Source organism: Vidua chalybeata, chromosome 3 (assembly GCF_026979565.1).
Source record: "Vidua chalybeata isolate OUT-0048 chromosome 3, bVidCha1 merged haplotype, whole genome shotgun sequence".
Classification (NCBI taxonomy): Eukaryota; Metazoa; Chordata; class Aves; order Passeriformes; family Viduidae; genus Vidua; species Vidua chalybeata.
In genome coordinates this window covers 5534949-5549933 of record NC_071532.1, presented here as the reverse complement: position 1 = coordinate 5549933, position 14985 = coordinate 5534949, and the positions used below count along the sequence as shown (strand labels likewise).

General features: G+C 41.9%; 1 protein-coding gene across 4 annotated transcripts in view; it reads right to left on the bottom strand.

Annotated features, from left to right (window-relative positions):
* The window catches only part of MEIS1 (Meis homeobox 1), a 108014-nt gene that overhangs the window by 39818 nt on the left and 53211 nt on the right, over positions 1 to 14985 (bottom strand). For all 4 annotated transcript variants that reach the window (XM_053938450.1, XM_053938448.1, XM_053938449.1 and 1 more), the window contains one exon: positions 11569 to 11714. In XM_053938450.1, coding sequence (XP_053794425.1) covers positions 11569 to 11714 — 146 coding nt within the window. The remainder of the gene's footprint in view (positions 1 to 11568; positions 11715 to 14985) is intronic.

The window sequence follows — 14985 nt, the reverse complement described above, 5'->3', positions numbered from 1 at the left end:
TCTTCCTGCCAGAGATGCCACAAAGAGACAATTAACTTGTTCTACTTCCCTGCTGCCTGGGTGGAAGTACAGCAAGAAATGACAGAAATCAGAGATGGCAAACACTATCTCATCTAGAGCTCTTCTGCCTGCTTGGATTAATCATAACATCTCTATTTCAGGAGAATTTCTGCATGGGGTCAGTTTTTACTCATCCTGCCCATGCAAACTCATCCCTTCTAATTGCAGCACGTGGGGAAGATGGTGAGAAAGATCCGTCTTGGTGGCTACCTTACTTAGCTCATCTTGACCACGCACTTTGGATTTTGTGTTTAGTCATACAGAATACCCCAATTTAACAGCAGCCCTATGTCACCGTGCCAGCCCTCACACCATTTCAAAAGCTGCCTTTTAATGATATTTAATTTAGGCTTGCTTACATGCTACATTTGCTAGTGAACACATTGGCTATGTGGCTCTTATTTAACACGATGACTGTCCCCCCATAGTGTGCAACACACTCGCCAGTCTGCAGCAGCCCTGGAAAGACAATTCACTGTTCAAACATTTTTTAAACCTGATTTACCGTTCCAGAGAAACAACTCCGCAACTAATCTTCCAGGACAAATGTAATGCCGAAGAGCAACTAAACTGAAACGTATAAATTCCATATATACTTAAAAATATCATTGTCTGTAATTTAATATAACAATATTTCTAGGCCTATAACCTTGCACGCAGAGGCAATTTCCCAAGCATTAATACTTAAATGGGTCATATGCACCACATCTGTCATTCTGTCCTGAAGTCTATGAGGCACAACCAAGACTCTGCAAGCCTATTGATTTTTCTAGCATTTGCTTTAATTTACTTAACCATTGAGAAATCCATCAGTACATAAAGGGCAACTGTCCATTACTGCCTCATTTGCAGACATTCTTTCCCCCTCTTTTTTTTTTTTTTTTTTTTTTTGGTAAATATTTCCCTTTAAATCACTGTGTGTTTACAGTGTAAAAATGAAATCTGGAAAGTGCTCACACCTGTTTCTGTTCAGTAACTGCTGCACTGAGGTATATGTAATGTGCTTAAAGATAGAATAAATATCTAGACATTATTACATCTGTGTGCAAAGGGTGGTAAATTAGATCCTAATTACATTAACAGGGATTCTGCCTCCCAGCTTAAATTTTACATGAGCACTCTGTAAAAATCCAAAAGCTCTGCTGTGGTTTCTTTACGAGCTGGTGATTACAGCTACTTCCTATGCGGTCACTAAATATTCTGTTTACAAATAAATGAAGAAGCTTTGAGCCAACTTGCCAGGGTAATAATCCGTGTTTTTTATTTTTTTTTTCCCCAGCAAACCTTTACCACATACGCATGGCAACAATCAGAAGCCCCGGCTTCATCTAATTACTCTATCACATAATTTCACAAATTGCCTTTTCACTGGGGAGCCAAGTGCAAAACACGCTCACAGTGGGATTTCAGGCAGCAGCTTTCATTTACTACTCATTTCTTGTTAAATTAAACACAAAAACACCAGTTGTGTGAAAGAAGTCAAAAAGAATGCTTGCAAATGAGCCAGACAAGTGTATCTTATATTTATACCATTTGCACAAAATAGCTCATTGGCAAGCTGGATTTTTAACAGCACCATTAACATCTTTAACCCTTTCAAGGCCTGGCATGAGGCTGGTAACTGGGTCATTCTGACCAAACTGAGCCCAGCACAACGGGACCAGGCAGCGCATCAGCCTCATCCTTTTGTTCATAACTGGGAAGAGAGGCAGCATGCCCCGACTCTGCCTCCATGTAAACCCTCTAGCTTACCAGGAGTTAGAGGACAAAATTGATTCCACGAATTTCTGGGTATAATACCCACCTAATGCAAGGGAGGGAACAGTCCTAGAAATAAATCAAGTGGGATTTGTAAGCGCAATTTCTCTTTCATCCAGGACAGCCCTCCAAGGTGTGGGGTACCAGTGAGACTTGGGGGCACAGGGACCTGGAGGACCAGACCCCTGCTAATTATCTGAGAGTTAACAAGGCAGGATTGCAAGCTGCCACCAAGGAACACAAATTATTTTGAAAATAATTGCATCCAGTGTACCATCGCTGGTGGAAGTGAACCACAGGTTACACAGCTCTAAAATGACATTTTGTACATCAACAAGTACAAAACTAAAACACGACCATTAGTAATTAAAGCTGCTCCTTTTGTAGCACCAAAGCCAGTAGGTCAGGTACCATTTTACATCAGAAACCAGCCTTGATGGCTGCAGATTTGCCAACACCATCTACACAGGGAGGAAAAAAAAGCATTAGCAGCAGCTGTCTGTGTGCCTTGACATTGAAAATCCTATTCATACAGACAGGTGGGGTAATTTAAAAGCCAATGTGGTGCAATTTTGATGCAAGTAATGCCACTGTTTACTAAAATGCCACCATTACTGCTGTTTATGAAAACATTACTAAAATTGCATTTTATTCATAAGAATCCGAAGGTTTGGGTTATTACCAGCTTCAAAATTATTCCGACCCCAACTGCATCTTACGGCCCTCTGGGGTTTACAACCTGCTGCACTGACAGACCCATGCTCAGGTTTCAGTAACGAAATCAAGGGTTTATCCTCTCTGCTGTTCCCACACAAGCACAGTGCCCTTCCTGCAACAGCACAAAATCCACAGCAAATAAGCAGAGTTCTGCCAGCGAATCTATTACCTAGCCAGATTGTCATTCACCTTCCCAAAAATATCATTAGGAACCCCAAAAGCTCTGTCTGACATGAATAAGGATGGCCTAGGAAGAAGAGTTTCACTTCAAAGCTGACTTTAGAGCAATCAACAGAGCAAGGCACCTAAGGCCAAGGCCCATCATTTTCTTTCTGAGTTCAAAAATAGATCTTGGAAAACATCTTTGTATCATGAGCAGCCCCTTGGTTTTACCAATGCGACTCAAGTGACCACTTGAGTGTCACTAACATGACTACCTTGCTTTTTGCATCACTGGACCCATTGTGAGAAAAAGTTTTGTTGTGGTCAGACTTTTTTTTAAAGTACTTCCAAATGCTGTACAGGTTGGATTAGAAAGGGCCAACCAGTAGCCAAGAAAAGAATATTCATGCTATATCTAAAATCTAAGAAGTATTTTCTGGGCAGAAGTTTCTGCTTCATAAACCAAAAGATGAAGTGGTAAGGCTCCTAGACCTTGCCTTATTAAAATGATGCTCCACCACTGAAGTGAAACGAGCACGCCACTAAATACTCTGGGTCTAAATCAGGCAATGATGCAAAAGGCGAGGTAAATTAGATAACTACATATTAACTTAAACTCTTTTCTGCCTACTTACCTTCTCTCTACACAGATATTTAGCACTGCTGTAGCTTACAGGGTGAGGAGCTGGAAGTACAATGATGACTCATCAATAAGATAAGATTGGTTGGACTTGATGATCTTAAAGGTCTTTCCCAACCTTAAAAATTCTATGAATACATTTGTTCCATGAATAATGACTCCATGAATATTGAAAATTGGATTTTCAGCTGAGCATTTTGTTGGAAAGGATGGCATTACCCATGGAAAATTTCAACTTACACCACCAAAAAAGAAAGGTTTCCTTCCAAAGGAAAATCTTTCTCTAGATAATTTTGATGGGCAGACAGCAAGCTTACTTCATATTAGGAATTAGAGCCTCTTGAATAAATGCAACAAGAAAAATCATGTAAGCTGTAACAGTGCGGATTCTGTGTAGCTGAAGGTAAATGCAGAAAAAGGGAAACAAAACTTTTTTTAAATGGGTAAAAAACCCAAGTCACTTCTCATACCTGTCTTGGAGCAACAGACTACAGTCACCACAATATCACTGCTTTGGTTCATCCAGACAAGGGTTAAGTTCATGCAAACAGATGTAGGATAGTGTATGCCAGAGCAAGGGAATGCATCTTACACAACTTGAAGTACCACTTCCAAATGTGACCCTATTTGAAAGGCAGCTTATCTTACACCACAGATTAACACATCACATCAGATATGCGCCCAACTGGTTTGGTGCCTCATATTTTGGCACTTTACCTGATCTGATTCAGTCATTTGCTAGCACACTGGCATGCTGTGAAACTGCTTCAAGAGTTAGACTTCCAGCAAAAAATTAACACTGGCACTTACATACATAAGCATATCTGAGAATCAACATAGGCTCTTTTGTAGCAACTGTGTTAGAGGACAAGCTAAATAAACAACTAATAATGAACAACCAAGCCCATTAATTTATCCTCATTTCCTGCTCACCCACTGCTTGCCAAGATACTGCTGCTGCCTTTAATGCACTTCATAGTGCAAACTATTCGGCAAAATATTTCCAAAGATACTTCCAAATTTAAAAATTGGTGACCAAACTTCTTCCCTCCCTCTCTGTCCCCCTGCCAAAGGTGATATTTGAATTTTGTACTGTCCACTGTCCAGTCTGCTTTGACTGCAGAAGGACAGTGCATCATGTAACACATTGCTGTGTCTTGACTGGAGGAGGCTAATTTAAAAAATGAAGCTGCACAGGCAAAACATCACAACTGCAAATATAAAAAGAAAGGAGAGGGTGGAGAAGAAAGCAAAGCATCTACTGCTGACTTAAAAAAATCTTATTACTGCAAACATTCTTGCTGGTTAACTCATTTCCGAGAATATTTATGCAAACAAAAGGAGTTCTAGTACAACCAGAGCAAGTGTAATTTAGCATCTGAATTAATGTTTATCATGTTTCAACTTTTCAGTATTCCCTTGCTTCTACTCAGATGTGAAATTCTGCTCGTGTCTAAATACTAATGTGTTTCAGCAGCTTCAAAATAATTCAAATTCTTTAATGTGCTAGTGGCTTCCACATTGGCACAATAGTGCCTCCAAGCTAGAAACTGCGGGAAACTGGGGAAAAGGCAGGATAGTCCTTTAGGAATAGACACACACTCCCCTCTCTCTCTCTAAAATCTTGTTGGCTCAGGTTATTGGCTACCTTCTGATTTCAACCAAAATACTTCCCTGGATCACTGCCATTCCCAAGACCTGTGAGGAGCCCCTACGTACCCTGTAGTTTAAGACATGATGGCTGTCTTAATAGAAATGGAGCTAAATCACAGGTGTTAAAAAAAACAGATGCTGTAACTACACCACACTTCTGAATGTGAGAAGACCCTAAGTAAATAATCTGTTCTCCTTGAATTAACTGACTACAGCATCCTCTATTTTTCCTTTCTGTTCTAAAACCTAAGTTTTGTAGGACAACTCAGCACTGACAACTTAAATGATCTACAAAACAGTGCATGAGACATGCTCTTTCCAAGAAATCACAAAACTGGAGCAACAGCAGCATTGCCAACAGTATCACCTGAAACCAAACAGTTTTCTTTTAAAATGGCAACATTTCCCTCATGCTAGAAAATGGACCAATCCTTGGAAGTTGGACAGCAGGTCAAAGCCACAAATTTGAGGGCAATTGAAGAAAATGCTGGAGGTTTTAACAGTCACTGTCCTCCATAAAGCTCTGAAGGGTTAAGAAGTTAATTCAAACAAAGTTACCTAAATCCTCTTTGTCCTCCTTTCTGGAGCTCTCAACTCAACTGGGACAGAGCCCCAGAACAATTATCTTCTCCCATAATAACATTTTGCATTTTCTGCCATTGGAGATGGCTGCCACAGCAGAAGGGAGCTGAGGACCCTCCTGGTGGGTTACTTGCCCCTACCTGTGTTAGATGCTTTTGTTGGATGTTCTGACAGGAGCAGGAAAAGCCCTGGCTCCCACCTTCCCAGTCAAGGGGATGGCGGTGCATGAGTGACTCAAGGCAAGCTACAAAGCCTGGCTTTTCCCAGGAATTTGGGACAGCTGGCACTGAGAAGTCTTGCAGATGTGGAAGAAAGCATTTTACAGCTTTGTCCACAATAAAATCAAGTGAAAGAGGAGACTTGTGTATTTGGGATGAAGTGGGAGGACACCCCCACCCATTCTGAGTCCAATACAAGGAAACCTGACCCCTGTTACGCAGATGAGCTCCAGGAGCCCTCTGGCATTTTGCAGAGCAAGTTCCAGTTGGTGCAGGATGGAGACTCACTGTAAGTTGCACTTTTTAGGTGGGAGGAGGGAAAGGGGTGTTATTTTGTTTTAGTGCTTCCAAATCTCTCAAGAGAAGAACAAAGAAAACTTGGTTTAGCCAAGTATTTTCCCTTTTCCATGTTTTCAGTACCCTAGTTTTGTACCCATCTACCCTTTCACTATGCTCCTTTCCAAAACCAGGCAAGTATTTCACATGGGAGTAAGGGCAGGCAGCCAAATTAACCCCATGCTTCTCCCGAGGCAAAATCTCATAACTATGGAGGGATGAGAAAAGACATGAAATCGACTTGTTTTGACTTTAAAGACTTTTTTTGACTTTATTTCAGCCAGTAAAATATTAATATAAAAAAAAAAAACCTTACAGAATTCAATGGCATAAGTTTTCTATCACAACAGCATCCTTGAAGCCATGGGGACTATTTTTCTCCCCTAGATTCAAATTATCTATCCAGTAAATTCCTTTATAAATAACAGCTTTACTAAATAGATTGCATATTGCTTATTTTAAATTTTCTTGTTTCATGTCATGGCATCAATTAATCAATAAAGGTTAAAAATAAAGATACATAAGAGAAAAAATCCTTTCACTTTAAAATCAACATCTTTCAGCCGTGTCTTTTACTTTCTGCTCAGTCTCCCCTTTCAGTAAGATTTAACCTCTTAAGGAAATTGTTTTAAAAGCAGTTAAAAATAATGATTAAATTATGGGATTTACATGAAAGAAATCCTCAGCCCATTCAGTTTTTTTTTTTTTTTTAAATCATGGCAATTTGTTTTTTAAAAGGTGTTTGAAGTCCTCGAATCTACCTCTTGGCACCATTAAAAGGGAGTAGTTTATAATCCCCTAATGTGCTTAAATAAAGCCTTCAATAGTTTAAATTGTTATTAAACATCTTTTGGGATTATAATTTTATGGCTTTTTTTGCCTGATTAGATGATGAATGTGAAGATCATCAAATACTCATCATATAACAAACCAATTACATTGTATAATCCCCAAAATGAGGTTTGAATCCCAACATTTTAAATTAAGCTGAATCTAAAGGATACAGAGTATTCACAATGAGTGAAAAAAACACTTGAAAAGACACCCCACAAACTCCCTTCTCCTAGTTTTGAACAAAAAGGTATTTATATCCATTCCAAATACCAATTTATACCAATAATACCATTGCTGGGACAAAAGCCTAGGATGGGCTGAAGCAGAAACTAACTCTGTTGCCACAATTAAATTTACACACATTTAACTGTAAGCAAGATTATTTTTTAACTCCCCTCCCCTGCCCCCAAGCTTTTCCCTTATTTCACAATCCCTGCTGAGGGATGTACACTACAGTGAGGAGATATGCTTGAAAAATTTGGGGAGAGAGATGAACCCTGAATGTTAAGTGATAAAAAAAAAAATTTAAAAAAAAATTTTAGAAATCTAAAAGGCCTGCAAAACATTGCTGGGCTGCAACACAGCCTGAAATTATCCTTAGGGTGACCTTCTTAAGTGAAGCACCAGCACAGAACTGGTTTGCCCCAGTCCCTCATCCAGCCCCTGCATTTAATGCTCATCTGATGCCACTCCACAAGCCTCTTCTCAATTTTGACTCAACTTTTAACAGTTCTTCAAATTCTCCTTCTTATTTTTTTTTCTTCCAGATAGTAACAATCTTCCATCTCAAATTTATAGTAAAACCCTAAAAATAGATTTCGTAAACCTCCAAATTTGTGAGATGGTGTCATAAGCTACCATAAAAAATTTTGACAAGCCCCACAACTACATTTTTCCCAACTAACAGCCCACCTGAGCAGCTCTTCCAACCCAGATGTTTAAGCAAAATTAAATCAGAACAGCAAACAGTTAAAAAAAATATCCTGCAAAGTCCTAAGTGTGAGTCTAATCAGCACTTTTGCAATTGTTTTAGTTGATTGTTTTTGTCATTATTAATCCAAGGGAGGGGGGGGAAGGCAATTTGGATGAATTTATCCCCTGATTTATCCCTGAAAAGCTCCAGAGCATACTGCCTGTATCTGCAGAGGACAGTGCTTGCCTACCCTTTGGGCATATGTCAACTCAGTTCTGCACATCAGTCAAAATACTGAGAGGGGGCTGGAGCCTGACACTGAGTGGGAACTACTGCCCAAACACTTCAGCATCCGGAGAGAAAAAAATGAATTTCCTCCTGAGCGTGAAACAAGAACTAGGGGACAAACCTTCGGAAATGAAGTCAGTACACAGAGGAAGACAAAGCTATTGGAGTTGGAATAACTGCCTAGAAAGAATTAATCCAACCTAACCACGTTTGAAAGACTCTATTTGTCCAATATTTATTTTAGGTCTTTCCAACCAATAATCATTAGTATGACAGACACAGCAATTACTGTCTATTTTATTTAATTCCATGCCACTGATGTGTATTAATATTGAAATTGTGAAAAAAAAATTTGCTTTTGAAAAGGAGGACTCCCAACTAACACCCCAGTTAGGAAGCACCAATGGTCAATGGGATGCTGGATTTTGCACTTAACTGCTGCTCATTTCTTCTCTGTCATTTTTCAGATGGCAAAGTGAAGGCAGGTAAAGTGCTGGGGGCACAAGGGAGGTATCACCAGTCATGACATATCCCCTTCCTGAACAGAATCATCCCTCTGTCTTTCCTCACCTCCCACTTTAGGGAGGACCTTGTGTTCACCTTACAAAAGACCAAATCCACTGATAAATAAATGGGTAAATAAATAAATAAACCAAACTGTATGGGATCTCTGCTTTCCTCAGGATGATCTCCCTCCTGCAGCAAGGACATCAGGTGGGGACACCACCAATTCCATTGTGCAATGTTATAAGGGCAGCCATGAAGCCCAGGTGCCCTCAAAAATGAACAGGAGTTTTAATTCCTTCAATTTCTCCTCCTACTACTCCTCAGCTCTTATCACAGCCATTATTTGGGTCTGGATATATTTTGAGTTATTTTGCACCCCAAGCAGCCTGTGAACATGCTCTGTTGCTCCAGCACTTGGAAGAGCCTACAATGTTCTCCGGACAGGTTTTAATTTGAGGAAACTGCCCAAGATCCTAGCTAGGGTGTGTCTCAAGGTCCTGCCTATAGAAGGTCAGACTGGATAAATCAATTCTGTTTTACTGAATTGATCAGATAAATCTGGATCTACCATGTTGCCAGGAGAGGAGAAAGCTGCCCTGCAAAAAAACTGCATGCTTCACATGGCTGGGCTGGCTCTGCACAGGGGATGGTGGATTTTTAAAGCAAGCTTTAGCTCAGTGTTACAAGGTAGAAAATGCAGCATTGCATAGGTCCTGGAAGGAATGGTTCTTTCTGCGTTTGAGTCTTCCAGAAGCAGAGACCACCTTACAAACAGATGTCCAGACATTGTCTCCCAGGGGCTGCTAGGAGCCTGGAGCAAGCTCAGCGGGCACTCTCCTCTTTTGAACACTATTACCATACAGGAGAAGAGTGAAAAGCCACTAAAACCCTGCACCTAACACAGGTGAATCAGCGAGGGGGTCTGTTCAGTCTGTTCTCTGGTCCTGAGACTAAGCATGGAATTAGCTACAGGTCAGGTCAAGCTCATGCAGTTAAATGCTCTACACAGGGTCGCTCCCACCACAAAGGCTTTTCAGAGACACCCTGTAGCCTTCTGCCATATTCCCAGGAAGGCATTTGGAGGGGGCATACCTGGCTAAGAGTGTGCTGAGGACTGCTCAAACAGTTTGCCAGGACTGACCTTTGATTTCCTGTGCTCAGATTTATTGATGCTTTATTTACTGGCACAAATGCAGCAACAGGCCACTTTCAGGGAAAAAATACTTATACTACTTAATTTGCAATTCCTCGCTGGAAACTACAGGAACTGACTTGCAGTTGTCCAGCATTCCTTAGTGTGCCTTGTCCTGACTGCAGAGCTGCCTGGGCCCCTCCTGATTCCTGAACCTAAACCAGGTGCACCAGGCTGGTGTGAGCACTGCTGCTGGCACAGCACCCATGGACTGTTCTGGGGGTGGATGTCCTTAATCTCACCTGCACAGAGATGCCAGGTGTCAACTCACCCTGGGTGAGGACCTACAAAGGGGGAGCCATCAACACCAAAGGGACCTCAGCCTCTGGGAAGCCTCTGGGCACTGAACACACCAGACAGGGCTGAGGACCTGGCAAAGCCGGGGCATGGCTGACATGGAGTGTGCCAGAGAGAGAGATTAACCTGGAGATATCCAAGGCCCTGTCTGGCTTCTGAGGAGCAGGGCTCCAGCATGAAGGTTCATTCATAGCAACCCAGGACCGCAGAGGACAGGATTCCCTGCCTGATCCCCGTGCTGACAAGGGTCATGGCAGATATCTGGTTTCTTGGCTCAGCAGGGGATGGAGGGGTGATGTGCATGAGCGCTTCCTCCGCTTTACGAGTACACCCCTGGCACAGCTCCCACTGGGGCTGGGCAAGCTGGCCAGCTTCTAGTTTCATCCTGACCCTAGCTACAGGCAGAGGAAAGAGTCAGCTACTGGGGCTAGAGGCAGGAGCCGTCCTTCATCACCACCTGCAGACACCCCAGCAGCCCTTGCCTGACCCTTATGCTCATGGCACAGAAAGGCCAAGGCAAAAACACCTGGGGCTCAAAGCCCAGATCCCCACAGTGGATAAAAACCCAGCGACAGATCATCACAATTTGATGAAGAAGGAGAATGGCATTAGAAACACTTTTCTAAGTGCTGGTGTTAGAAGGTGTGGTACATATTATAAAGCCTTGAAAGCAACTCCAGCATCCAGCTTAACCCCACACACCTGTACAGAGCTTTGATTTCTAATCCCAGGAATAAAAAACCCCATACAGGTAGCTGTGGTAATAGAAATAACTGTGCATACCCCCACCACTTCCTAACATTAAATACAGGGGTAACTTACACTCTGGGAATGAGAACGTCTCAAAGAAAAAAAAATATACTTTGCTATTAAACCAGATACATTCAGACCTTTCATCATGAAGCTTCTGATGATCTCTGACAAACATCTGAATAAGGTCTTTGTTTGCTTTTGGCTTTGTTTTTTAATCTCCCCAATTGTTTTCTGCAATTCTCTGGAGCACAGAACCAGGGGCCAAATGCTGCTCTGTGCTCCAAAGCAGTGGTTCCCACTGCAAAGCAGGACAGGTCTGCAAGGTTGTATTCATATAAGCTTTAAGTAAAAATCACATTTGGCAGTGATGTCCTGTTAACAACTGCATCTCAAACAAACAAACAAATCTAAAAACAACACACACACACAAAAAAAAAAAAAAACAAAAACAAAAACAAAACAAACCCATACCATAAAAACATACACTCTGTGCTCTTCCCCTGGCATCTAGCAAATGAGGCAACAACAACAACTCTGCTCGGAAAAGTCCCTCTACTGCCTGGCAGCAACATCATACGTATTTTTTGCTTTCTATGACTACTACAACTATGACATTATCCATGTTTTATTTTGCATATGTGATCTAGAGTTCACTTACTGTTAGATGCTGGAACAGCCATGCCCTCATGATATTTGTGGCTACTTTGGGAAAGATGCCACGCTTTTTATGTCGCTTTTTGTCCTTATCTGGATCATCATCATCACCTGTGCTGGGGGAAGCTACACTGTTGTCCAAGCCGTCACCTGTAAATATAGTGAATCAAATTTTGACTTATGCTACCTTTATATACTTCAGCCGAAGCCTGGCTTTGGGTATAAACTGCATGAATATTTAAATGAGGTATAAATTCTTTAACACCGTAATTCACCAGGGGTTGAGGGGATGGGGGAAGGGGGGGGAAGAGACATGGGGAGAGGGAGGGGCTCAGAAATGTGTTGGCCCCATGCTGGTTTATCTTGAAGGACAGTGTGGCCATCTCCGCCATTGTAACCCAGAACAAAAAGTGCCTACAAATTATAAAAAAAAAAAATTTGCAAGTGTCCAACTTGCAAAGGTGGAAATGCTGGCTCTTCTTCACACTAGGTCACTTCCCAAAGATTCATCCCAGTCAGCTACTTTGGCTGAGCTGACAATTAGGAAAATATCAACAGTGTTCTGGGATGGGGATCATGATGTGTGTGAAGCTGGGTGCCTCATCCCGCCCTGGGGTGTGAAAAGTGGGGTGAATGCAGCTCCCTTGCAACATCATATTCACTCAGCAAATTCAGAAAAAAAACAGATGATTGAGGCATTGCTTATGTTAAGTCTTTTAGAGATGCTGGACTTCCCCTGATTCTTTGATGGGAGGTGGGTAGCTAACTGGGTCCCCTCTTCCCAGCCCCAGCCAAAAGAAATTCAGAGGGGGATAAGCAGGCACCAATTTGACATACACCATTAGGAATTAACACCCTGCTTTGTGCCAGTGTGCCGTATTTGTAATAGGTGTCTGCTTCTGTGAAACAACCACTGATCCAGAATGAATTTCCTTAATGCAGAGAAGGTCTCAGACAGTTCTCATCACATTAGCAACACGTCTGTGGGAGGATGCCACTGCCTAACAGCCCGCTTGGGTCTGGGCTGATGGCTTAGCGGCCAAGGGAAAACAAAAGTTGCAGCGCCTAGCAGTTTGCATGCAACTTTTTTTGCAAACACTGAAAGCAGTTTATAAACAAGCCCACAGAGCAAATAAGTCTTTGCGTTGAATGCATGTGGACTGAACAACATATCCTGGCTTCCAAAGACACTGCATTTGTAGCAACACGGAGTTGTGATGCTATTAGGCAAGTGTTTTTTGCGCCCCCGGGCAAGAGTGAGGAAGAAAGTAATCTCAATTTGGCTGAATACAAACTATCTCCGTTAGGGACAAAAATAAAATAGATTTTAAAAAAGGGATGCAGACTGTCATGATTTGTTAAGCAGCTTTCAGCACCAAAAAAAAAAAAAAAAAAGAGCTATTATTAGTGTTATATTCTTAGCATGTTACTGACCGTGGCAAATTTATAATTGTCCTTATGACTTGGCCTGTGTCTTTAATGAAACTGTAACCTTGGGTAGTTACAGACAAACACAAGATTTTTATGAAGAAATTAGATATCCAACAAATTCTTTGAAAGCCCAGTACGTAAAAAAGGGCTTTTATACAGAGAAGCAATTCACCATATAAAATAATAATTCATAAAAGAAACATGAGCAAAGGAAACAACTCAACAGCATTTAAAATTCCACGGGCTAATCTACTTTCTGTCTGCAAGAGGCAAACAAGGAAAAGAAAAGTATTACGCATTCATTGATTAAAAATGAAAAGCTTCTAACCTAATGACACTGCCTTTCACCACCTCCCTGCCATCGTCCACCCACCCTCTTCCCCCCACCCCATTTTTTTAAAAATATACTCATTTCAAACCCCCTTTAGATTAATTTAGCAGGCATTGCCTCATGCCTGACGGGAGGAGGACTCATTGATAATTTATGGAAATATCTACTATAATCCAAGGGAGATGACTTTTTTCCAGCTTTGTGCATCAATAGATAATCAAGGCCTTCAAGCAGCCTTAGCTTCCCATTACCTCGGGCAAGAGAATTCCTGAAAGCATGCCTCCAGGGCACCTGAATTATATCCTCCATTAGGAGAGGAAAAGCTTTCTGCATTCCACCTATAACACTCCCCAGAACCTTTCCTGTTTATTTCTGCTGTATGAAAGCAGAAGCATTAGGAACAGGATTTTTTAAGTGAAGACTTATGTAGATACAATGGAGAAACCTTTCAAGCGCGAGCCAGATCACCTCCTTCAATCCCGGGCAGTGACCTATCCCAAATAAAAGGTTTCTGTTACATCATTAGCTCAAGCCAAAAACAGCCTTGGCTTAATGCACAGTTTGTTCTTCCTACTGTTTTTAGGCAAATACTGCTACTTTACTCCCATCTGGGAGGGAAATTACACTGCTGGGCTGTAATCTAAGACAAGATTTTCATTGGAAGCAAATGCTTTCAATCCAGTGTAAATACTGGTGTATGTTCAGAAAAGCCTAAAACAATAAACCCTGGCCTCGACCGACACAAGTTAGAGAAAGTGAAAAGCAGGGAGAGGATAAGAAAGCGCCCAGCTATCCTTGGAGCAAATGCTTCAGTAGACTTCTGTAAATTGTTTAACCTCTTCCACTTTTTTTAAATGGAAAATTGATCCCGTAAAGACTGAAACCACAGAGAGAAGTCTAAATGGTCAATTGTGGATTTTAGTATTTCCATCTACTTTGCAACTCGATACACTCACCTCTGTGAGGTCTCCAGAGATTTCCCCCTCCTTTTCTTCCCCCCCCCCCTCTCTTTTCCTCCTTTTAAAGATCACTAAACAAACTTGAAGCACCACTGACCAGCCACACGGTAGCAGCTACGAACTGCATTTGTAAAATGTCGGTGGCAACTCCGTTCCTGAAGTTGACTTCTCCTGCCGCCAAATGAAGGCGAACTGAAAAGGTGGAAATAATCATAGAAATGATGCTAGTCCATAAACAAGCTTACAGCCTCATTAGTATAGCGGGAGGCTCCGCTGGGTGATTTATGCTTGTTTTGCTGATGCCATGAGGAAATGCCATAGGGCAACTTTAGCCAGCTGCTAATGGTTTCTGACAGCTTCTTAGCAACTAGTGCAAGCAACGCCGTGGCGTTTGCTAGTGACAGAAACCGAAAATGTCATATTATCTGCCCATGTGTCACGAAGTCCGTGTGGCAATTAACTAGTAGGCCAGTGACTGAGGGGCCACAGGCTCTTCAGAATGGCCCATGGCTATCTGGGGTCAAAGCGGGCGCACCGTTCGCCTTTATGCTGCACACATGCGTGGGTGTGTGCATGATCCCCATCGTGCTCCCTCTGCCCCGCTCCCCGATCAGTTTGGTCCACGCAGATCCTTTGTCCATGGAGAAACTCCCGTCTCACTTTCTCTTTAGGCACGGCGTGACATTATCAGAGGAACTGC